Source organism: Meriones unguiculatus, chromosome 21, assembly GCF_030254825.1.
Source record: "Meriones unguiculatus strain TT.TT164.6M chromosome 21, Bangor_MerUng_6.1, whole genome shotgun sequence".
In the NCBI taxonomy this organism is placed as follows: Eukaryota; Metazoa; Chordata; class Mammalia; order Rodentia; family Muridae; genus Meriones; species Meriones unguiculatus.
In genome coordinates this window covers 12,592,972-12,619,967 of record NC_083368.1, presented here as the reverse complement: position 1 = coordinate 12,619,967, position 26,996 = coordinate 12,592,972, and the positions used below count along the sequence as shown (strand labels likewise).

The 26,996-nt window shown below is 39.7% G+C and overlaps 1 protein-coding gene across 2 annotated transcripts in view; it reads right to left on the bottom strand.

The window, feature by feature from the left end:
- The window catches only part of Lmbr1 (limb development membrane protein 1), a 130,158-nt gene that overhangs the window by 88,680 nt on the left and 14,482 nt on the right, over positions 1 to 26,996 (bottom strand). The window contains exons 2-4 of one of the 2 annotated variants that reach the window (XM_060374160.1): positions 22,191 to 22,263; positions 19,859 to 19,898; positions 14,228 to 14,367 (exon numbers count right to left, since the gene is read on the bottom strand). In XM_060374160.1, coding sequence (XP_060230143.1) covers positions 14,228 to 14,367; positions 19,859 to 19,898; positions 22,191 to 22,263 — 253 coding nt within the window. Of the gene's footprint in view, positions 1 to 14,227; positions 14,368 to 19,858; positions 19,899 to 22,190; positions 22,264 to 26,996 lie in introns of those variants that run through there. The other variant, XM_060374161.1, reaches the window with a different exon arrangement.

Genomic DNA, 26,996 nt, shown 5'->3' with positions numbered 1-26,996 from the left:
ATTACATCCTGGAGACACTTCATCAAGTGTTGATATGTAGCTTTGTTTGGGTATGGTGGAAAACAGCAATTTTAAATAACCGGTGATATAGAAGATATCACTGTGTCAAGGGTCATACTCAACTTAGAAGAAACAGTTTTTATGAAATTAGATGGCACACAGCCCTTCAGAAAACCATTGTTTAAAAAAAGAAATTCTCTGTATCTGTTAAGAGCCCCTGTAGCAACAGAGGGTGACATCCGATCCTTCTGACAAGGGCCTTGCTCTACAATCAACCTCAGGTTCCAAAATGCCAGATCAGGGCTGGAAAGATGGTTCAACACTTAAGAGCACTTGCTCTTCCAGAAAACCCAAATTCAATTTCCAGCACCTACTTGGCAGCTCACTACTAACTGTAACTCCAGTTGCAGGACATCCAAGATCCTTCTCTGGCTTCCAGGGGCACCAGGGACACAACAAACATAGTGTACAAACATTAAGATGAAACAATTATACATAATCTTTAATGTTTAAAGTTTAAAATTAATAAAATGGTTCATTTTTTAATGCAAAACCAAAAGAAAAAAGAAAAATGTCAGATCTACAGCCAGATTTAAAAAACAAAACAAAACAAAACCAAAAAACAAAAAACAAAAAACAAAAAAACTATACTGCACTTCCTAATTTGTTGAGGTACCTTTGGGCAAAATAAATTCAACTTCCTAAACTTCCAGTAGTAATTCCATATATCTGCAATTTTATAATAAGAACTTTCCACATCCAATGCATCATATTATTATTATTCATTTGAGTTCCCAACTCCAGATTTAGGATTAAATTTTAATTGTCAATGTAAAATGAAGAAAATCACAATGTGTACAAAATATAAAACATGTTCATCTAACTAGTTCCACCGAGCAGTAAATTATACACAGTGCTGTATAATTTACTGTATTCAGATATAGTTTGAATGTTCCTCCCCACATGCCCAAGTCAGAGAAGCCTGTTGTCCAGTGTAGCAATGTTGAAGGGGTGGAATCTTTTAGGGGCAGGACCTCACGAAATATGATTAGATTCTAGAGAGCAATGTAAAAAGATTACTACTTTTCTCATGAGACTACATCCTCATTCTTACAGAAAGTCATTGAAGCCAAGTGACGGTGGTCCCAACTTTAATCCCAGCACTCGGGAGGCAGAGGCAGGTGTATCTCTGAGTTGGAGGCCAGCCTAGTCTTCAGAGTGAGTTTCAGGACAGCGAGCGAGTGCTATACAAAGAAACCCTATGTCAAAAAACAAAGACGAAAAAGTCAGTATAAGAAGCAGCCACTCTATGATCTCCATTTGCTCAGCACATAGCAAGCTTTTCCTCTCCTGAGCAGGGATCAGGAACAGGACGGTCATGAGGAGCCCCATACCCCTGAGCTGTCAGAACTCTAGGACAAGCATTTCACTCTGAAGCGCCAGCCTCAGGTATCATGGCAACAGACGCCCACTAAAACACAGGTGCGCAGCCTGGCAAGTGTGCTCTACACCCACAGACAACGGGCACGTCTGTGCCCCAGACATCTCCGCAAACTAATGGAATCTATGCCTCCTGCTCTCTCTGCACCCTCACCCACCCCAAGCAACCACTGATTCTGTACTTCAAAAGAATCAGATTTCCAGGCAGGTGGGCGCGATGGTGCACGTCTTTAATCCCAGCACTTGGGAGGCAGAGGCAGGAGGATCTGGACTACAAAGCAAGTCCAGGGCAACTCTATACCCCCCCCCCCAAAAAAAAAAAGAATGTAAGAAAGAAAGGAAAACAGATTCTCTACAATTTCTGTGTAACTGGATCATGTAGTTCGGTTTTTTTGTTCAGTTTGTTTGGTTTGGGTTAGTTTGGGTTGGTTTTGGTCTGGCTTCTGTCACTGTGATCTGTGTCCACAGCATAGATTGCCTTACTGAATTGCCTCATCTGGAGATGGCATATGAATTGTTCCCACCTTGGGGCTGTTACAAATTGAGCTGTCATTAAGCACACATGTTCACGCTCTGCTATGGGCGCGGGGGTCAGTTTGAGTAAGTGTGCAGCACAGGATGGTAGAGAATGGGAGGTGTGTGGTTGACATTTTAGAAACTGAAAAGATAATCTCCAAATTGGTTGTATTTTCTATTCACAGCAGAAAAGGGAAGTTCTTCACATGCCCTAAAAACAACTCCTTAACAGGTACGAGATCTCTTTCCCAGTCCATGGATTTTTTTGTCTAATCAAAGAACAATTCACCATATTTAACAAAACCAAATTCACAAACTTTTTATTTCATGGATCCTGAACTTAATACTATCTGAGAATGATGGCATGGACCAATGTCACAGAGACAGTCCTGTTTGGCTCTATACACTCTGTGTTTTTACAACTTACATTTGAGTCTGTGATCATTCAAGCTACTTTTTTTTAGGTGGTGCCAGGTACAGACTAAAGATCGATTTTTTTCTGTGACTATCCAACTGTTTCTATTCTATTTGTTAAAGTTATCCTTCACTAGCTAAATGTTATCTTTATACCTTTGTCAAAGGTCAATCAGCAAGACATATGTATGTGTCCTTGGACTCAGTACCCTGATAGACTGAATACTGCTCTGTCTTTATGCTACCACCACACTATCTTGATCATTACAGACTAAAAACTATCTTGAGGAGAGATCAGGAATACAAGGCACATACCTAAACATAGTAAAGACAATATACAACAAGCCTATAGCTAACATCAAACTAAATGGAGAGAAACTTAAATCAATCCCACTGAAATCAGGGACAAGGCAAGGCTTCCTACTCTCTCCATATCTCTTCAACATAGTTCTGGAAGTCCTTGCTAGAGCAATAAGACAACTAAAGGAGATCAAGGGGATACAAATTGGAAAGGAAAAAGTCAAAGTATCACTATTTGCAGATGATATTATAGTATACCTGAGTGACCCCAAAAACTCTACCAGGAAACTCCTACAGCTGATAAACACCTTCAGCAAAGTGGCCGGATACAAAATTAACTCAAAAAAATCAGTAGCCCTCCTGTATACAAAACACAAAAGGGCTGAGAAAGAAATTAGGGAAACAACACCCTTCACAATAGCCACAAAGGACATAAAGTACCTTGGTGTGACCCTAACCAAGCAAGTCAAAGACTTGTATGAAAAAAAAATTCCAGTCTCTTAAGAAAGAATTAGAAGAAGATATCAGCAAATGGAAAGATCTCCCATGCTCATGGGTTGGCAGGATTAACATAGTAAAAATGGCCATCTTACCAAAAGGAATCTACAGATTCAATGCAATTCCCATCAAATTACCAACACAATTCTTTACAGACCTTGAAAAAAATTCTCAACTTCATATGGAATAACAAGAAACTCAGAATTGCTAAAACAGTCCTCTACAATAATCTTCTGGAGGTATCTCCATCCCTGATCTCAAGCTATACTATACAGCAATTATAAAAACTGCATGGTACTGGCATAGAAACAGACTGGTGGATCAATAGAATCGAATAAAAGACCCTGAAATAAACCTACACACTTATGTACACCTGATTTTTTTTAAAAAGATGCCAAACCCATTCAATGGAAAAAAGACAGCATTTTTAACAAATGGTGCTGGTCTAACGGGATGTCTACATGTAGAAAAATGCAAATAGATTTATCACACTTATCACCCTGCACAAAACTACAGTCCAAGTAGATCAAAGACCTCAATATAAAATCAGACACACTAAACCTGTTAGAAGAAAAAGTGGGGAAGAGCCTTGAACTCACTGGTACAGGAGACAACTTCCTGAACAAAACACCAACAGCACAGGCTCTAAGATCAATAATCAACAAACGGGACCTCATGAAACTGAAAAACTTCTGTAAAGCAAAGGACACTGTTGTCAGAACAAAACAACAGTCTACACACTGGTAAAGGAACAACACTATATCTGACAGAGGGCTAATATCCAGAATATATAAGAACTCAAGAAGTTAAACAGCAACAAATCAAGTAATCCAATTTAAAAATTGGATACAGAGCTAAAAAGAGAATTCTCAATAGAGGAATACAGAATGGCAGAGAAACACTTCAAAAAATGCTCAACATCCTTACTCATCAGGAGAATGCAAATCAAAATGACCCTGAGATTTCACCTTACACCCATCAGAATGGCTAAGACCAAAAACTCAAGTGACAACACATACTGGAGAGGATGTGGAGAAAGAGGAACCCTCCTCCATTACTGGTGGGAATGTAAACTGGTACAACCACTTTGGAAATCAATATGGCACTTTCTCAGACAATTAGGAATAGTGCTACCTCAAGATCCAGCTATATCACACCTAGGCATATATCTAATAGATGCTCAAGTATGCAACAAGGACATTTGCTGAACCATATTTGTAGCAGCTTTATTTGTAATAGCCAGAAGCTGGAAACAATCCACATGCCCCTCAGTTAAATAATGGATACAGAAATTGTGGTACATTTATACAATGTAATATTACTCAGCAATTAAAAACAAGGAAATCATGAAATTTGCAGGCAAATGGTGGGAACTAAAAAAGATCATCCTGAGTGAGGTATCCCAGAAGCAGAAAGACACACATGGTATATACTCACTTATAAGTGGATATCAGACATATAATATAGGACAAACATACTAAAATCTGTACACCTAAAGAAACTAATCAAGAAGGAGGACTCTGGGTAAGATGCTCAATCCTCATTCAGAAAGGCAAAAAGGATAGACATCAGAAGAGGGAGAAAACAGAGAACAGGACAGGAGCCTACTACAGAGAGCCTCTGAAAGACTCTACCCTGCAGGGTATCAAAGCAGATGCTGAGACTTAATAGCCAAACTTCGGGCAGAGTGCAGGGAATCTTATGAAAGAAGTGGGTAAGACCTGGAGGGGACAGGAACTCCACAAGAAGAGCAACAGAACTAAAAAACCTGGGCACGGGGTCTTTTCTGAGACTGATATTCCAACCAAGGACCATTCATGGAGATAACCTAGAACCCCTGCAAAGATGTAGCCCATGGCAGTTCAGTGTCCAAGTAGGTTCCATAGTAATGGAACAGGGACTGTCTCTGACATGAACTGATTGGCCTGCTCTTTGATTACCTCCCCCTGAGGTGGAAGCAGCCTTACCAGGCCACAGAGGAAGACAATGCAGCCATTCCTGATGAGACCTGATAGACTAGGATCAGGAGGAAGGGGAGGAAGACCTCCCCTATCAGTGGACTGGAGGAGGGCATGGGGAGAAGAGGGAGGGAGGATGGAACTGAGAAGGGAAGAGGGAGGGAGCCACAGGTAGGAAACAAAGTGAATAAACTGTAATAAATAAAAATATAAAGAAAAAAAGAAAAAAAAGAAGAAAAAAAGAAAAAGAAAACCATTTTGAAGTAAAAAGTCCTCCAAGCTCATTCTCTTCAAAGTTGCCCAGGCCACTGAAAATTCATTGAATTCTAAACTGAATTTTAAATAAGTTTATCAATTTCCATCAAAAATGCCTACTGGGATTTTGACTGGCATTGTGTTAAATCTATAGATTCATGAGAGGGAGGACTAGCCTTGTAACATTATCATGAACTAAAACATAAACTCACAAACTAGAACCCTACTCTCCAGTGTAATGACAACTGGAGGCAGAGTTTTAGAGAAAACAGGAGGAAGAATATTTTAGACATTAGCAACCAATGGCTGCAAAGGTCCAGAGTTCTATGACCATCCAGTGCCTGCTACTGATATTCATGCTTGAGAAAGAAGAATACTTAGAAAAGAATCATGTTTTCTATCTTCTCAAGACAAAAGAAATGCTGTAAACTAAAAGAACAGCTCTCCTGATTCTAATGGACTAATCAAAGATATTGTTTCAATAAAATCCTTATGCAAAATAGAAAAACTACTTGTAAGAATCAAAAAGTAAAATATTCACAGTAACTCCAAAAATAACATAAAAACAGAATTTTGTAGAAATGTATCTCAGTCCAAAGCAAACTATTTTTTTAAGAGTTTCAATAAATTCTTCTCACACACAAACTCCGTAACTCACAATGACACACCTGGAACTTGCCTCCAGGTTTCTTTCTAGTACCCATGCCATCTCAAACTTACTACCTCATAAAATGAATTATGTTATCTGCCAAAAGAACACATCAGCTTTGTAACATTTTTTTCAGAATATATTAGCTCATTAATTGTGTCTACTGGCATAAAGTGAAGTGCGTAACTAAGGCCATGTTTAAGCCAATTAAACAGGACAAAGCAATACTTCAGTTATCTTTTCAGTTGTATAATGACAGGCACACACACATACACAAAGCCTCCTTAAAACACCTTCAAACTACAGGAAAAAATCTAAAAATTCAATTTCAAGGAGCTGGGAAGACAACCCCCTTGGTAAAGTGCTTACTTTGCAAGCATGGGGAGATGGCTCAGTGGTTAAGAGCACTGACTGCTCTTCCAGAGATCCTAAGTTCAATTCCCAGCAACCACACAGTGGCTCACAACCATCTGTAATGGAATCTCTGATGCCTTCTTCTGGTGTGCATGGAAAAAGAACACTCATAAAAGCATGGGAAGCTGAGTTCAGCCCCCAGTACCAATGTCAAAATCAAGGTACGGTAAGATATGCTTATAATCCCAGAGCTGCGGAGGTGGAATTTGCTGGATCTCCCAGGCTTACTGGCCAGTTTTTAAAAAGCAAGTGGGTGTCTCATAAGTAGTAACACCTGAGGTTGATCTCTAGCCTCCACATGTATGCATGTGCACACACGGCCCCCTACAAATATACACAAGCACTCACAACAGTAAAAAGCTTTTCCAACTCTATTTTAATAACCCAACGTATTAGATATATCCTATATATCTAGTGCACTATACTGTCCTGGTCAAAAGTAGGTATCCATCCTATCTGTGAGTTAAAGGGGCTTAACAGCCTTTACAGGAGTCATCTGAGTAAAAAGCACTTTACATCTGACAGTCAAACTTTAGACCACTCAACTGTCATGGCCTTGAAAGGACTTCAGCTCTGCCACTGGGCTTTCTCCTGTTAAATGGGTTACAACCCTACTCTTAGCAAGAACAGAAGAGAAACAACACCCAGTTTTTAAACAAAGGTTAAGAAAAGAAAAATTCTAATGCACCAGCACTCAGACAAAGCAGGAACAAGAAAATGGTATAAATTATAGCTAAAATTAGCTCACTTCATTCCTTGCCATTACTTTTCCTTAATTTTATTCAAAAAAGCTTACACTACCAAAAAAATGTTACGTAACATTAAAAATACACAAGATTGCCGATGACAAAAACTAAGCAGGACTGGGGAACTAGCTCACTATGTAGGCACACTTCCTCGGCGAACACCTTCATGACCTGAGTTTGAATCTAAGTACCCACGCAGGACGCCAGGCATCGCTGCGCCTGCCTGTAAGCCCACACGGGGAACAGAGGCAGTTCACCCCAAGAGCTTCCCGCCCAGCTAACGCAAAATTCGCACTCCCAGGTCAGTGGAAAATCCTTTCTCGAGAAAAACAGAGGATAGATGACAAAGGAGGACATCCTGTGTCCTGCTCTGATCTCACATGTGTGTGACCAGGCACATGCACAACACAACACACACATAACACACATATACAAAAAGAAGCAAGTATTCTTTAAGCATAAAATTGCCAAAAGAGATATAACTTATTGACAACATAAATGTAGCAGGCTGGTGGACTCTTTCTTTCTACCTTTCTACACAGTCTAAATCTTCTATAAAAGGCACAGAAGTACTCTAACAATCATGACGGGTATATTTGAACACCTTTGTGACATGCTTAACTCTCATATCTCTGTATCGACTAAGTTTCCCCCGTAAAATGCATTAAAAAGGTAGAAAACAACAAGGATAAACTGAGCTGGAGACACAAGCCAGGCTCTCGGTTTCTAGCTACACTGTCCACACCACTCAAGCATCAGCCGCCAAAAAACTACCAAATACAAATATATGAATACTAATGTCTGCTGTATTTTCATAAACAGAAAAAAGCTGTCATTTGTAGCACACAAAAAAAGACTTTTTATTCTTATTATTGATCTATATAGACATATATTTCCAGAAAAAGAGATCTAAATTCTTCTCTGCAGGCCAAAAGTCAAAAAAGTAAAACTCGAGCAAGGCATGGAAGTGCAGGCCTTTAATCCCAGCCCTTGGGGAAGCAGAGGCAAGCAAATCTGTGAGTTTGAGGCCAGCTGGTCTACAAAGCAAGTTCAGGATAGCTAAGGCTATACAGAAAAACCGTGTCTCGATTAAAAAAAAAAAAAAAAAAAGTAAAATCTGCCTTAGGCAAAAACTCACAGGTCAAAAATAATAATGATAATGATTCTAACAAGTCACTCATTTAAAACTAAGATAGGGCAATGGTGCTAGCTCGTCAATGAAGTGCTTGCTGCATGAATATTAGGACCCAAACTGAATCCCCAAAAACAATGTAGAAGAGTCAGGAGTAGTGGCACATGCTTGTAATCCCAAGGCCAGGTAGGTAGAAACAGGAGGTCCATCGAAGTTTGAAGCCAGCATGGGCGATACAGCAAGTTCCAGGCAAGCAAGACAGGCCTATGTGGTAAGAGCCCATCTCACAAAAAGAAAACAGTATCTTCTGGACACGTTAAAAAAAAAGTCACAGGAGACTATCACACTGATAAACCTATCATGTGATGAAATTAGATGTCTTTGCCATGCATTTTTAATTATATTTATTAATCAGAAGAAAGAAAAATGAACTGAATTAGAGTGCTCTAATTATTAAATGTCATACATATAAGAAAGTCTGAACTCAGCAATAAAAGTCTGTCTAATATACAAACATAACAAGTGTGTTTAAAGACAGGTGTGGTGGCTCACCTGTAATTACAGCACTTTGGAGGTGGAGGCAAAAGGGCATGAGTACAAGGCTAGTCCTTTCTGGAGAAAATAAGTGTGTGTGTGTGTGTGTGTGTGTGTGTGTGTGTGTGTGTGTGTCCAACATGCACTGCAAAGTGGCTGGTCAACTTCTCAGAGCTCAATAAATTTATAGTCTTTCCCTTAAACACATTCTATAGTTTTGATACAATTGAAAATTAGCTTACCGACATTACACATATTTTATTGTATATATTTATACTAATTTATAAAATAAAAAATATCAAATCTCTGCTTCCAAAGGCTAAAATTACACACTTCAATATAATAGAATACAAAACTAGAACGGTGGTTTGTCAAAGTCAGTATCCACAACAAGCTACTGAAGGTTAAGTGGCCAATGCCCAGCTCCAGAAGGCATTTCAGCTGCAGGTTCAAATACAAGACCGAATTGCCAGCTCTCCATAAGGTTCTTTATCTTCTACTGCCACCTGCTGGTGTCACAAAATAGTCCAAAATACAAAATTCAGCTCATGTTGACAGAACCTCAGACAGGGTTAGAGTCTACTGATCTGATAGAGCAAAGGCCCTGGATTTGAGCCTTTGTACTACACAAAGTAAAGAGACTGGGGTAGGGGTACCATGAACTGTAAGTATCCTTTCCCCTACCTCTTTATCTAACAAGATATATTTCCTGGCACCCTCATCCATAATGAACAACAAACCATCCACAGTTTGGATCCAGGAAACTAAGGAAACCGAAGTCATTTTCCTACTCTGAACAGCAAGACTGTTTTTTCATATGATAAACAGTATTTCGATGTCTAGCCGCTGTGCTGATGCAAACTGTGACAACAAACTGAACTATCAGTATCAATTCTCGTAAACTATTAGTAGCATATAATACTGTGGAACAAAAAAATTTAAGGTTTATTTTTTAATTACTATTCATTAGTAAATATCTCTTCCTTATAAATTTGACTGCTGATACTCTGAAAGCTTGTTTGGCCTTCTCTAGAGCTTAAAAAATATTTTGCAAGAAAAGATGGGTCTTTCACTGTTCCTGATAAATCAAAATAAAGTGCAGTCCTCACAGAGACCAGCCAGATCACTGAGGTTCATTTTAACAACTGAACCTGAGCTGGATACTCAGTTGTCAATGTATACCTCTACACCAGCAAATAAAAATGAAGCAAACACTGGACAGACCACCAGAGAAAAAGAACTCCAAAACTGGAGAAGTATTTCCAGACTTTTAGAATATAATTTAATTCTATCACTCTCCTCTTTCAAAAATTTGCCATTATTGGCTTTAATTTTAAGAATACGGCAGAAAAGTAGATCTTCAGTGGTGTGTGGCACAATGCTGCACAACCACTGCCTCTCTCTAGCTCCAGAACACATTTTATTCTGTACCACTGCTTATCCACATGCAAAGCTAAGTTCCACGTCTTTCTACTAACTTGTTAACAGACACAAAAGTAAACACTGCAAATGAACTTTTCCATCCACCCTTTATCGTTTTATTCCTATATTAGTTATACCAATTATGCCACTTTGACACTTCTGCCTCCTCTGCTCCAGCTTAAAATGTATGGCATGCTGAATCAAAGAATCACAATGGAGGCCTCTTTGGATAACTATTTGCCTTTTGAGAAACAGTTTTTGGCCTGATACCGGACTTTCACCAAGACTAAGTGTTTGACATTGAGGTATAATAGGACTGAGCTGCCTATCATAAAGCAATGTCTTATGTTCCTAATCTAAAAAGCTAGGTATGGACAAAAGTACTGTAGCATCAAATAGAAATTATTTATGTGTGATCCAGCATAAGCAGGCCCAAAAAGAACAAAGTGATTTCATGAAGACGTGGCCTAAATACTCAAGGCTCCCTTCTGTATATTGTTCTTGGCTGAGGGAAGGGCCCAGGTCTGGTTTAGTCTATAGCACTTGTGGTCTCTATAGGTATGTGGGAGGCTCCAGCTCTACAGCCATCTCTGGACAAAAATTTAAAAAAGATGCCTGTATCTATTTGGAAATACTCATCAAAGGGTACCTTGGCAGAAGAGGTATTAACAGTCAAGAGGATAAAGAAGACAGGATAACCCAAAAAGAAAGGGGTAGCTGTAAATTAACAGTGGGCCTCTTGCTCCAGTCATCATCCAGTGGGCTCATAAAAACATGCTGTTTATTTCCTCTTATTCTGGCACAGGCATTAATATTGGCATTAATATATATAATAATTTATATAGAATATAAATTATCTGCCTTGTCAGATAATTTATATTCTATATACACACCACTCTCCACACATAAAAAGGCAACCAAAAAGTTCTTGTTGTGCTCATTCTTCAGATAAAACACTAAGACATAAACATTTTAAACAGTTTGTTAGGCAGTGGTGCACCCCATCAATCCCAGCACTAGGGAGGCGGATCTCTGTTGAGTTTGAGGCCAGTCTGGTCTACAAAGTGATTATAAGACAGTCAGAGCTACACACAGAAACCCTGTCTCAAAAAAAAAAAATTTTTTTTAAACAGTTTACATAGAGCTGAAATTCAAAGCTGAGTCTAGCCGACTCCAAAGCCAAGAAACACACCCTCATGGGATAACTTGGAAAATCAAAAGGCAGCATATTAAAGATACTAGAGAAAGCTAGTAAACTGGTGGCACTGGAAGCATGAACTGTGGAGGGGGAGGGAAAAGAGCACTCTGTAAACTCCAGAGGGTTACAAAAACCATCAAGCACAAACCAAAGTGCTGACAAGAAGTCAGTGCTTGTTACAGTCATGGCAGAAGAGACTCTTCCACACAGAAAAACAATTAGAGAAACCAAAGAGAGAAAAAGAGCAGTCAATGCAAAAACACAAAAATTCTAGACCCCAAAAGGCATACAAAATAGCAACTATAAATAAACACTACATAGAGGCCTGGTTTTACATATAAAGAGACCATGTAGTTCAATATTAAAAAAACAGAGTGAAAAGAACATGACAAATTATTTATGTACTAGATATTATGGATGAACTAAAATTGAGAGATCACTAATCTTTCCAAGGATAATCATGAAAACTAGTTCTTAGTCATATCAAAGATGTAAGTGTGTGATGTTGGTGGGATTGTGTTAGAAATTAAGGTACCTGAACCACCTGTCAGAAGCACCTACTTCAGAAAACAGTTTGGCAATATTTATTAGCCTAATAATTTCCATTAAAATTATCTATGTAATTTATGAAAAAGTCAAAAGTCATTGTGAAAATCCCCTGGATACCCAATAGGAAACAGTTAAGTAAGCATCCACAGAGGACAGAAAGCTGCTTGGTGCCTGGGGATACTCAGCCCCCATCTCATATCAGTAGAAGTCACTACAGAATAAGTGGTCTCATTCCTGAGAGCAACAAGGGAACCTCTGAAGACCAGGCACTAAAAAATGTTTTCAGAGAATATGATGGGTAGACAGATAGTCAACACAGATTCAGTGCTTGAAAAGATTCAAGTTACATGTGCTATAAGCCATGATGAATACATGTACTACAAAAAGAGCGATGCCATATTCTGCTTTGTTCATTTTAGTATTCCTGTTCATTCTAGAGTTAAAGCTGCCACTCAGAGTCATTTCTGCAATAGCACCTCCTGTACTTTTACAAGAAGAAAAGACGTAAAGCTAACTCCTGTGTCACACAGAACAGTCCTTCTGGACAATACCTTCCTTGCTGGTTCACAGTTACATGACACTGATGATCACTTCAGACTCACGTCACTCTCTAGCGGCTTCGGCACAAACATCACCAGCAACTGAAAAGGCAGCTCTATCTCAAAGCTCTCCAGACTTCCCAGCAGCCAGCATCAGGAAAGGCCATGCTGGACAGAGAAGGGACTCCCCCTCTCAGTCGCCAATTAGAGGAACTACAAATTCTATAATACAAACAAGGTGCTGTAGGTACAACTACTGCTGCTGCTGCTGCTGCTGCTACTTTTCCTTATTTTTTTTCCTTTTTGTCCTTTTGGTTTTTCAAGACTGAGTTTCTCTGTGTAGCCTTGACTGTCTTGGAACTCACTCTGCAGATAAGGCTGGCCTCAAACTCAGAGATCTGCCTGCCTTTACCTCTCGAGTGCTGGGCTTAAAGGCATATGCCACCACCACCCAATGGATACAAGTTTTTCTAAGTAAAATGGCAAGTCAGATAATTTTTGTTAAAGGAAGATATTTTACCATTAACTCAAAAGAAGGCTCATAAAAAAAATCTAAAATTCTTTAGCTTAAAAAACAGTAAATACTTGTTGCTGACTACTGTTCAAGATATTGTTGCACAAACTGTCTTCACTATTATAAAATCTGCACTGGAATAAGAGAAATTATTTGTGTCTATAGAAAAATATCTCATAGTGAGGTATCCGAATTGCACCTGCCTTTGGTGTTTATGAACAGTGATCTAACTTCCCATATAACTATCAAATTATATAAACATAATAAAATTAGCTTGACATCAGGAAGTAATGATATACTTAACAACACCGGCCACAAAAACCAACACTAAGAAGCTATTAGTGGTATGAGCAGGAAGAGCAGTAAGAAAGCTATCCATGCATATCCCGGAACTCGCGAAGATGTGCATGCCTCTGTCCTCCAGTGCTGGGATTAAAAGTGTGTGCCACCATACCCAGCTACCATCAGTACTCTTTAAATTACATGAAGATGTTAACCTGACCGTGTTTTTATTCTATTGTGTTTTAAAATGGCCAAGAAAACAAAATAGCAAGTGTAGCCTCTGCTCCATCCAGTCTTCTGTAGAGAGTAGGGTCCTCTGACCTAACCAGATGAACCAAAAAGTCTTTTCCTAAAATATTTAAATGAATCAAAATCACAGGAAATACCCAGGCTAGTAGCTCACGTCTATAATTCCACACTCCAAAGTCTGAAACACAAGAACTACCATGAGTTCAAGGCCTACATAGTTAATTCCAGGTCAGCTGGGGGTATTTCTGACACCACTAAGCTGGTGGTCTGGAGTATATAAGAAAGCGGGATAGGCAAGCTTTGAGAAGCAAGCCAGTAAGCAGCACCCCTCCACGGTCTCTATATTAACTCCTGCCTCCAAGTTTCTGCCCCAACTTCCCTCAGTGATAAACTATGATATAAAAGTATAAGCTGAAATAAACCCTTTCCTCCCCAAGTTGCTTTTGGCCATAGTATTTTATCACAGCAATAGAAACCCTAAAAAGACAATAGTTTACTGGAAGATGTTACAAATTGTGAAGGAAACTAAAAAAAAAAAAAAAAAACTATAACTTACAGTGTACTTTAAAAGAAAACCTGATGCATTAGCCATGATTCTATTAAGTAATATATACTAACCATGGATCAAGGAGCCATTTAGCCACTGAATATAGTAGTTCTGAGGAAAAGCAAGCAGGATTTCATTGCTGATGATTGAGAAGGGTAAAAGCAAAACAGCACCAGCTGAAACTGCTAGAGTGAAGGTGCTCAGAAACAACCTGCAAGAGAGAAGAGGCATCATCACTGGGGGTCTGGAAGGTAATGAGCATGCAAGCAACAGCCAGAGTATTATGTAAGAATCCCATTACAGATATGCAACTTGAGGGACAAACAGCATGCTTAAGATCCAGAAAGTGCAACCAGGCAAAAATCCCTAAAAAGTATCCCTAAAAGATGTATATACTCTTAAAGTGTGCTGCACACTTTTTAAGAAATTACCATTACTATTTGTGCGTGTGTGCATGCATGTGTGTGTGTGTGCAAGCGTTCATGCATGTGCATGTGTATGCGTGTGTGTGTGTGTGTGTGTGTGTATGATGCCAGGGAAGAAAGGGGTGCTATGGCATACATGTAAGCTCAGAGGCCAGTTATGTACAATCTGTTTTCTCCTATTTTTACACAGATTCCAATATTGAACTCGGGTCTCTAAGCTCACACAGCAAATACCTTGACACACTGAACCAGCCCCTGATAACTCATTAAACAAGGTTAAATTATAGTAGTAAATAGCAGAGCAGTAGTAAATACTATAATGCTAATCAATATTGCAAAAACTACAATACTTCTTAAGTAATACAGCTTCAATATGTAAAAAAGAATCTAAAATAAATTAAGTCAACAAAGCAAACTGAATAAAAAATGCTGACAATAAATACAAAGTGGGCTCTCAATTGGCACCAAGAAAATGTGTTATTTCAAAATCTATCATCATTTATAACAACTCACAGGACAAAGTGCAATCAGTAGGGACTTTCATCTCTCAGGTACACATTTCTGAAAAGTTTTCAGTTTTTTTATAATGAACACCTAATTTTGAAAAAAAAAAATAAATAAATAAATAAATGGCAAAACAGAGAGAAGTATATTTCTGTGAGTTCAAGGCCAGCCTGGTCTACATTGAGAGCACCAGGCCAGCCAGGTCAACATAATGAGATCCTGTTTCAGAAAACAAAGAAAACCAGGAGAAAAGAGATGGAAAGAGGGGAAGAAAGTAGGCAAGCAGAAGACAGAGCAGCAGTAGTGGCAAAGAAAACTTAATTAGCATTAAAGATTAAGCCTGAATATCCATCACGCTGAAGTTACTGTTGAAAGAATGTGAAAATAAATGCAGGAAATGCCCTACAATGCATTAATCAAGTAACCTTGCACTCAACGCCACCCTGTGACAAACAGAAGTGCATGCCTACACAGGCACAAGTACCCTGGAAACCCAAGCTACAGCCAACTATTTAACATAGATCAACCGGACACTCCAAACAAAATCCAGCTCAGACACAGAAGCATCATAAATTGATCCAGCAGAATGAAGAGCACATGTCCTGGAAAGGTTGCACAGCTGGGTGGCCAGCTCAACCCACAGAGTACCACAGCATCACCCTTGTCAACATCAAAGCCAAGGCCAAATCCAAATACTCACCATCCTGGACCTGCACAGCTTTCCCAACACTACCTCCGCAAGGCACATTTCATCCTGCACTCATCCCCCACCTCTTCCTAACCCTCAAATGGATGTTACGGGTTCCAGGCCTCTGCCTAACGGCTGCTTGCTCTCACACTCTAGGGTGTCCCTACAACACTCCACATGACAAATGTGCCTATATGAGGCAAGACAGACCTCAAATGGCATTTGCCTGTCATGTGTCCCTCAACTCCTACCTTGTTCCTCTCAGTAAAATCAGCTTCTCTTTCCTCTTAGCTCCCATAATACTTTGACCACACACCAGAGCAACATAACTTCCAAATCCAATACTGGAACCCATGCCCTGACAAAAGGAATTCACTTGAAACAAAGAGATAAATCAGGAAGTCACGAGTGGCCCCGAAAACCCATTGTATTTGGTCAGTATTACTATATTTCTGTTTTTCAATAGATATGAAGCCTCTATTCCACACTCTGTGTTTTGAGTTTGTTTTTTGTTTGTTTGTTTGTTTGTTTGTTTGTTTGTTTTATGTTTTGTGGGGGTTTTAGTTTTGTTCTTTGGTTGGTTGGTTGGTTTGGTTTGGTCTGGTTTGGATTAGTGTTTCACAACAGGGTTTCTCTATATAGTCTGGGCTATCCTGGACTGGCTTTGTAGACCAGGCTGGCCTTGAACTCATAGAGATCCGCCTGCCTCTGCCTCCCTGAGTACTGGAATTAAAGACGTGCACCACCATGCCTGGCTTCCACTCCAGACTTTGTTACTGTGATAGACCTACCCAGAGAACAGAAAGCCACTTCTGCTGTGCACACAGCACCACTCATGTGGTAGAGCTAATACTAACAACAGCCCTTAAAATAAGGCCCTGAGCTGAAAAGTATAGAAGAGACATTGCTTGTACAATCACAAAATACACCCTTTCAGAAATGTCACCTTCCAAAATAGGGTAGTAAAAATATATATGCAGAATATTGGACCTTTTGTGATTATGGCAGCAGCACAACAAAATATTTTCTTGAATATCTGCCATTTGTGACTATCTCCTTAGCAGGAGGATGTTCAAAGCTCACTTGGATGCTAAATGTTACCAATAACTCAGAAAGCCATCATCTACAGGTAATAGTGTAAAGCAGCTTCACGAAGTGATGACAAAGGCAGTGAAACCACTTTAAGTTACTTCAACAAACCTGCCACACACTTCCAGGAAGCAAACAAGTGTCAGGACTTCGAATGCTGGACCTTGGATATTTCAAGTGGATAAGCACTTCCTTCATGAAATTCTTCTACAACTTCAGCATTCCCTCCTTTCTAACTGTGAAATGTGCCAATATGTCATCCTAAGTGTTTTGGTCTGAATCTGAAATGTCCCCATAGGCTTATGTTTTGAGGAGACATTGTGGTACCATTTGAAAACTGATATGCTTCCATAAAGTGGGGACTGGCTGGCAAAAATAGGTCATTAGGTTTCACCCACCTCTGGTTCCAGCCTGTATGCTTGCTCTGTTTTCTGATCCGTGGGCCAGTAACAAAACACTGACATATACTGCCAACAATGTGGTCTGTGAACTGTGCAAAAAACAAATCTTTCCCCCTTTATTAGCTTCTGACTGGTATTTTGTCACAGTGATGACAAAAGTAACTGTCACAGTCTTTATCTGGTTAATCAATAAAAGCATGCCTTGTGAATTCAGCCCCAAGTGCTCACTCAGATCAGTGGTTCTTAACCAGTGGGAGCATCAGAATGTATTACCATCAGGATCACCCACAAGCGACTACCTGAAGGGGCCACTAATGTACATAGCATAGACTGATCCAGGGACCTTGGTGCTGCTCACTCACTGACCAGATATTTACAAACACTGATTCTGAGCCAGCACTGTACCTGGCATGTTAGAACAGCAAACAAGACATCCATTTCTGCCTTCACGGGGCTTCTAAGTGAAAGCACCACTTAGTGCTACAAGAGCATCAGACAATAAACAATAAAACATTAATTAGGTAACTGCATAATATATTAAAGGTGATAGGCACTACAGAAAATAAAAAAAAGCAAAGAAAACTGAAAAGACAATGTCAGGCTCTGAACACAGACAGAACCAATACAATTCCCAACAAGATGCTAGAGAAAGGAGTCAAAGGCAGCTGAGAGGCTGGGAGCATAAAGTGGAAGCTTAGATTCTCATAATGTGCAGAAGGCAAGCTGAATGGGGAAACAAGGACTTCAGCCTTAAGCTGGTGTAGTTTGATGTCCACAAAGCAGGACTGTCACAAGCTGCTGCTTCTCTGTGGTTTTCTCTGCAGGCCATGAGTGACTTACGGTTGCTGTCTCTCTAGTGACCCTGTCTGCTGTGTCCCAGGTCAAGGAAGTGACCACCAGGATGTTCTGCTCTTAAGATACTCTTCCTTTCAGTTAGTATTTTATGGGAAGATAAGTTTGCAACTACAAGAGAAACCTGTTCTTGTCACACTTCCAAACTCTTCATCTACTGGTGTTTATCAGGATGGGCTCAAGATCACCCTACTATATGCAGTGGCTTCAAATCCATTACAATAATTATTCTTTGATGTTTAAATTGTCCTAATTTGGTCCTAATTTGAGGACTTGTGTGAGGACTGTTTCCTTAAAAATATCCCAATAATCTTTACATTCTGTACAAGTAAAACACAAAATTAACCTGGGCCTTTCCCTATCCAGCCCTCCTATTAGCCTTTAAAGAGTCCAGGTTCTACCTAGTATAAATTCTATTTAAACACTACCTGGGCATTATATCAATTCCCTGCTACTTGGAGACGTCCTCAGGAGACAGTAAAGCTGACGAATATAGTGCGCGCTCTGCATGCACAAACACGTGGCCACACTGGCTTTTATACTGCAGTTCTACTACCCGCAGGTGTTGAAAATCTTGTGTTCACAATGACACAGCCCCAACTCCAAACCAACAACTCAATAGTCGCTTTTGTTTGCTCTTTTTTACTTAGTTTTTGGTTCCTATTGACTTTGATCAAGCCTTTCCACCATTACAAGGAACCAATTTCCTAGCATACTGATTCAATTCTATACAGATACCTATCTTCCTGTCTGGACTAAACTGTCCTGACACTCAGACATGTTCCTTCCCAACTCAGCTCCCAATACTCTTGGTAGGCTCCCATTGTCATGGACACCCTCTTTGCCCATTGGCAGACTCCCTTTGACATGGACACCCTCTACAGCCTATGGTGACATCAACACTCTCATAGAGTGTATCACCATGCCACCCTGTTAGATATCCTGAAACTGGAGTTAGGGGTGGTTAATATGGGTAATGGGAACCAAACCCAGGTCCTCTGCAAGACAGCCTATGCTCTTAACTACTGAGTTCTCTCTCCAGCCCTAGATTTCACATTTTAATAGGAAAAATCTAATAGAAAGAACTTAATTGTTTGCCATTCAGTTTGATACTTGAAAAATTAAAGTCCATTTATGTTATATCTCACACATAAGGAACATAAGGCAACCAGTTCCCTGGGCGCACTCAGCAGGCAAATGTCACTCTGACCAGAAAGTCTATGTGCTCGGGACACAGACAACTGACGGCTTGACTGTTGTCCCTTTTTCCCAGGGTCTTGCTGTATAGCCAGGCTATCCTCAAACTCTTAATCCTCCTGCCTCTACCTTGATAGTGCCAAGAATACAAGCCTGTGCCAACTCTGCCAAAAAAGGTCTTAACAATTGTTCTACCATTAAGCTCTTTTCCTCATTAAGTCTCCTGAAGATAAAATATTTCTTTAAATAAGCACTTAGCAGGAGAAGGGAATATGGTCTCATGTAGTCTAAGCTGGCCTTCCATACTATGTAGCTGAGGCTAGCCTTGAACGCCTGATCATCCCACCACCACCCCTTACCACTATAGGCATGTGCTTGAATAAACCCATTTTATCAAGAGACAATCAGTTCTAAATTAATTGTGTGTACTTGCTTACATGTGCTTTTTAAGAATATGATTAATAAGGATTATTACTTTAAGCAATTATTTCTCCAAAATTTAATTTCAAAACTACAAATGAAACAATTAAACTTTAGAATACATACGATATCCTATTGACTATAGCATCCTCATCTTCTTGTTCATCTGTAAAAAAAAAAATGTTTATAGTATTACTATTTTATCTCCAACAAAATGTTTAATGAATTTATCTAAAAATATACAAAAAAATAAAGTTTTAAAAACTCAATTACTGAATGGCCAAAACTTTCAAAGAGCATTTTGTTGACTTCAACAAAGACCAAATGCAAATCTCATTATAACATGTAGAGTGAGTATAAATAAAAAGTGAGTTGATTTTTTTTTTTGAAAATTGATGATTAACTGATGCATGTAAGTCAAAATTTTACAAGCACCTAGTCTCAAGAAAACAAAACTTAGAAACACAGGACATTGTGAAATGCAGGTAGACAATGTCAGGAAAAGCTGCTCATGAATAAAATGTTCTGTTGTTAATGGCCAACAGACATTTCTATTATAAAACAGAACTTACCTGCTTTCCTTTAATTTGAATTTTCTTTAGCAAAGGAAATGATAATATTTTCTTAAACCATCCAAAACTACCTTGGATAGCAGCTCCTCAACAATTCAAAAGCACTGTCCAAGTTACACACAGAAAAATGTCATTTTCTGTATCTTCTTAAGTAGCAGGCAGACCTCATTTGGATCCTTTCCTCAACCCCTCTCCTCTCTCAGGCTTCCTAGACACCACCTCTTTTATACTTGCTCATAAACTTACCAGCCAAAAAGACTTTGTAAGTACACAAAGATTTCAAAAACCTCCCGGTCCCTCCAGTTCATCTGTCTCATGTCCTGAGAGGTTCTCCTTTAGTCTCTGGACCTCTGGGAGCTTAATTGCCCCACTGTCAATGGGGTGTTTGGGTAATTCTTTGCAATATCTATCCTGAATTGCAGACTTCCCAAAATAAGTTTACCATCAAAGGCACCACAAAATCACATTCACGGTTAATTTTCATCCTGCTACCCTCACACCTAATCCATCACCAAGTCTGGAGAAAAGGTTCCCTATCTCCTTATCAATGTCCATTCTATTCCACCAACAAGGCCACAGTCTTTCTCATTCCCTACAACTACTGGATTAACCTAAAGATCATCTAAGTCTACATTTTCCTGTGCATCACCCTTACTTCTCTTTAAACAATACATTTATGTTTTCAGTCACACCCTCTCCTTTCTTCTATGTATGTAACCTGTGAAGCCATGTGACCAAGCATCTTTAAAACAGCTGAGGTACTGCCTTAAACCTGCAGATCTTCACATCTTTGGCAGATTACAGGATCCAAGGACACTTCCAGACAGTCACAGAGCCAGGTTACGGCTCTAAAGCAGCAGACTGCAACAAAAGCTGTTCTTTTAGTTTGAAGAGTTTTAAACTGATGATCTTATATCAAAGAATCTTTAATACATGGAACCCTTAAGTATCATACAGCGTCAATCATCAGCCCAGCATCACAGATAGAAAACACTATGATTTCAAAATCAATAGCTGAGAATTAACAGAAGGCATTAGGCATCTGCTAGAGTATATATAAAAAACACTAACCCAAAAAATGTATGAATTGATCAGTCCATTAAAAAAAATAATACAGTCCATTAAAAATATAATAAAGCTATGAAAAAAACCCTCTGATTAACTCAGGACAAAATGAAATAATTCAAGGATACTATATAATTGAATACCAGTACAATTATAAATATTCTAAATTCTACATTGCTTTAGAGAAAGAAAACAGGCTGGAGAGATGGCTCAGCATTTTAAAACACTTGCTGCTCTTGCAGAGGTCTCAGGTTTGAGTCCAAGCAACTAATGGAGGCTAACAGCCATTTATAACTCCAGTTCCTGGGGATCCAACACCTTCTTCTGGCCTCTACAGACATGAGGCATGCATACAAGTACACAAAGACACATGCAGTCACACCCATAAAACAATGCACACAAAACAAAAATAAATAAATAAATACATCTTTCTTTTAAAAAAGAAAAAAGAGAAAGAAGAAAGTAAGGACAGACAATTCTGTAGTGAGAAAATGAAGGGGGCTGGGATGAATGGGCCACTCAGCTAGAACCAGCCACAAGGAACCAAATACCCTCATAAACTCTGGAATTTCCCAGGTGCTAAACAGCCAACACTATTCTTAGTTGGACATGAGAATTGTGATAAGCATACACTCTGGCCTAAGAGGGTGACCCTGAGCATAGTCAGGTTCCCGAGGGGTTATTTTTAGTGTAACAGACAACTGTTTACTTCAGCCATCAGCATATTCGGCATGGCTGTACCACAGTGTGTTACTGGAGCCCATATACTACCCCAGACACCCAGCTCTGATGAAAGCTACGATAAAACTGTTTTTACTTGCCTGATTTTCTCTTGTATCTTGTAATGATGAAGTAGGAAACAATGTAGAGAACGGCAAAAAGAAGAAAACATATCTGAAATGAAGAAATTTAGCAGGTCATTTACATTTTGCCTGTCACTTTTATAAACAGTAAAAGCTACATCTTTGGTATCTAAAGGAAATGAAAGATCTAAACTATTGAAAAGTAAAACTTCTGGACATTTCACAAATGTACCATTTTGCTAAAAAATATTAATGTGTGAACTGGTCATTTATTCTAGCTTAACACTGTTTTGGTGAGAAAATCCACTGAAGAGTTTCTCTTTTCATAACTTGATAAAATGTTTTCCAAAGTTATGTGAAAGTGTAAAGAGCCAAACCATCATCGACAATTCTGAAAACTGAAGTCAATGAGTACACATTGCCCTCCTGAAAAGCATAGCATGGTAAAAGCTTCAATAATGTAGAGGGTGTACTGGAACCACGACCTGACAGATTCAATCACAGGAAGATTTACAAGAAACATCACAGACCACTATGGATTAAAAAAAAAACTGTTCAAAAAATATACCATATATCAAAATTAAAATTTTTACTCAACTGTGATATAAGTCTTGATCACTATATATAAGTCATGATCACTATATATGACCTGAGGTTCTGCTCCTCACACGTGGCAGTGCTCTCCCCATTGTGCTAATTAATGGAGGAAGGAGTTCGTTAGATTAGCATCATTCCTGAGTACAACTTACAATATACCCTCAAGGATTTTAACATACAGTGTACTCTTCTTCACCAAGTCACTGGGTCATGAAGCAGGCCTACTAAATTCACTCTTCTGAACTCTGGCATCCACTGGCCACACATCAACCTGCAGCCCCCTTTCTGGTCCCAGAACGGTTATTCTACTATCTTCTTCTATGAGCTAAACTGTTTAGATCCCATGTACAAATGAGATTATTCAGTACTTGTTTTCCTATATATGTAGACTTCACTTGGCAGAATATCCCCAGGTTATCCCTTGTTGTCCCAGATGGCACAATTTCCTTAAGGCTGAATGTACACGTCAGGATTACCACATTTTCTTTACCCATTCATTCATCTACTGTCACACATGTCAATTGTCTCTGTAACCTGACATGGTGAACCCTGAGCACAGTGTCTCTCATGAACTAATTCATTTCCTTTGAATGTGGATCCAAATGGAACTGGTGGACCACTTGGCATATCTGCTTTGCATTTTGGTTTTTTTAATTTTTTTATACTTTTTTAACTTTTATTGATTACACTTTATTCACTTTGTATCGCCCCATAAACCCCTTCCTCCTCCCCTACTAATCCCACCTTCCCTCCCCTTTCTTCATTCATGCCCCTCCCCAAGTCCACTGATAGGGGAGGCCCCCCTCTCCTTCTTTCTGATCGTAGTCTATCAGATCTCATCAGGAGTGGCTGCATTGTCATCTTCTGTGGCCTGGTAATGCTGCTCCCGCCTCAGGGGGAGGTGATCAAAGAGCAGACCAATCAGTTTATGTCAGAGACTGCACAGTCCCTCTTCCCATTACTATGGAAACCACTTGGACACTGAACTGCCATGCGCTACATCTGTGCAGGGGTTTTAGGTTATCTCCATGCATAGTACTCGGTTGGAGTATGAGTCTGTGGGAAGACCCCTGTGTTCAAATTTTCTGGTCTGTTGCTCTCCTTGTGGTTTTATTTTTTTTATTATTATTACAGTGTATTCACTTTGTATACCAGCTGTAGGACCCTCCCTCATGCCCTCCCAATCCTATCCTTTCTCTCTCTTCTCTTCCCATGCCCATTGATAGCGAAAGTCCTCCTCCCCTTCCATTGAATCATAGCCTATCAGGTCTCATTACAACTGGTTGCATTGTCTTCCTCTGTGGCCTGGTACAGCTTCACCATCACCCCCAGGGGGAGATGATCAAAGAGCCAGCCACTGGGTTTATGTCAGAGTCAGCCCCTCTTCCTCTTACTAGGGTACCCACCTGGAGGCTGAGCTGCCATGGGCTAGGGATCTGAGCCAGGGATCTGAGCAAGGGATTTAGGTTATCTCCATGTATGGTCCTTGGTACAAGTATCGGTCTTTGCAAAGCTATGCCACTCCTAGGCATACATCCAAAATATGTGTAAGTATACAACAAGGACATTTGCTCAACCCTATTCATTGCAGCTTTATTTGTAATGACCAGAATCTAGAAACGACCTATATGTCCCTCAACAGAGGAATGGATATAGAAATTGTGCAACATTTACACAATGGAATACTATACAGCAATTAAAAACAAGGAAATCATGAAATTTACTGGCAAATGGTAGGAACTAGAAAAGATGATCCTGAGTGAGGTATCCCAGAAGCAGAAAGACACACATGGTATATACTCACTTATAAGTGGATATTAGTCATATAAAAAACATACTAAAATCTATACTCCTAAAGAAGCTAAACAAGAAGGAGGACCCTAGGGAAGTTGCTCAATCCTCACACAGAAAGCAAATGGGACAGATATAGGAAGAGGGAGAAAACAGGGAACAGGACAGGAGCCTACCACAGAGGGCTTCTGAAAGACTCTACCCAGCAGGGTATCAAAGCAGATGCTGAAACTCATAGCCAAACTTTGGGCAAAGTGCAGGGAATCTTATGAAAGAAGGTAGAGATAGAAAGACCTGGAGGGGACAGGACCTCCACAAGGAGACCAACAGAAGAAAAAAGTCTGCTTTGCATTTTGAAAGGCACACCACGCTATTTTGGTGCCAGTGATACACAAGGCTTCCTTTTCCCTACCTCCTCAACAGAACTTCTCTCTTGTCTTTTGAAGCAGCTATTCCAAGAGGTATGAGGTGATCCTTTCCATTTCTCTATTACAAAGGAGGCTAAGTACATTTCCAAACACCTGCTGACCATTTGTATATCTTCTTTTGGGAAATGTCCACTCAGGTCCTTTGCTCATTTTTACTGAGGTCGCATGCTTACAATGCACTTTATTTTTGTCAGAGATGGGGCAACAAATGGATAAACAGAAAAGGTCAAGAAACAGGATATCCATCAAAGACCAAATGCTAAAAATAAAGCTTCCCTCAAGCTTATGGAGCATGTGGAAAAAAAAACTTGAAGACTTTCAAAGTGCTGAAATCTAGGGAGCACCCTGAGTATGGACCTCTCAGGATGAGTTGGTGAACATATGATAACAAAGGCTTTGGACCTGGGTGGTAGTCACCCCTGTAATGATACCACATAGAAAACAATACTGAAAATGGAAAGGAACACTACAAACTGAGTATCAACATCCTCATAATACATGTGGGAGAGTGATGGGAGATAATCCTAACACCTGTTCTGGAGGCCTGAAGACTGCTAGGAACACTGGCTAACAAGAGGATCTTAGTAGAGTTACAACCTCCTCCTGAAATCCTCTGGAGCACAGAAAACCTCCACAAGGAGACCAACAGAAGAAAAAAGTCTGCTTTGCATTTTGAAAGGCATACCACGCTATTTTGGTGCCAGTGATACACAGGTCAAAAGGAAAATTAAATGTTGGTAAAGAAGCATGCAGAAAAAGTAGTCCACAATGCAATGAATGTTGGGCTCCATGAACAAGGAAAGCATACCGTGGCCGCCAAGCAATGAAGCACAGGGCTAAAGTAGAATGTCAGGTGGCTAACAGAGGCTTCCTGAGTTGATTCCTTTAGTAGTTATTTACTGCAGGGCTTACTACATCCAGGAACCCACTCTAACACTGGGGACACTCATGAGCAAAGGTGTACCCTTCTGACATTCACATTCCAGAGAGAGAAGTAACAATAAATACAAATAGATAACAGATAACTAAATTGCAGTGTGTTTGAAGATGCTAGTATGGGCCTAAGAATAGAGGGAGTGCAGCAATGGGCTCATCTCACCAGAATATCATCTGAGGAAGAATGGTAGGACAAGAGGAACAAGACCAGCAAGTATGTGATGCAGAGATAATAGTAATGTCAAGAGCCTGAGGCAAGATGGCTCTGGAGTATTCAAGCAAAAGAGAAATATAAAAGATGAAACAGGGATCAATAGGAGTCCAGGGCATAGGACTTTACTCCAGGTGCCGGTATTTACACATGGTAAATAATAAGTTGGCTCTGACCTTGAGGGAGATAGGAATCCATGTAAGATTCTGAACAGAGATATGACGTGATCGGATTCAGTGAACCACAATTGCTAGGAATGAGTGTGTGTGTGGTGTGTGTGTGTATGTGGTGTGTATCCCATATATATGTGTGTATATACACATATGTATCATGTGTATGTATCCATATATTTGTGTGTGTATATATATACATATCCATATGCATGTGTGTGTGTGTGTGTGTGTGTGTGTGTGTGTGTATGTGTGTATAGTGGGGAGGTGGCAGTTAGGGGGATATCAGGTAAGAAAAGACCAGAAGATAACTAAATACAAAACAAGGCAAAAGAGACAACACTCAGACCTGTAGAGTGAGGCAGTAAGAAATGATTGAGCTGTGGGTGTTTTGAAAGCAGGCCTGCTAGGACTCGCAAAAATAAACACAAAGTTCTAGTCCTGAGAAACTGGAAAGACCAAGTTGCCAAGTCCTGAGTCGGGGAAAATTACAAAAGGAATGGTTTGGCGGAGGAACGGGCTCTGCTGAATTTGAGGTATACACTACAAAGGCAGAAGCTGAGTGAGTTGGTCTGTATATAAATCTATACTGTTCAGAGGGAAAGGCTGGACTACAAGTTGAGAAATCCAGAACAATCAGCAGATGACACACAGTGTCCTGAGGCTAAGTGCAAAGGCAGGCAGAGAAGGT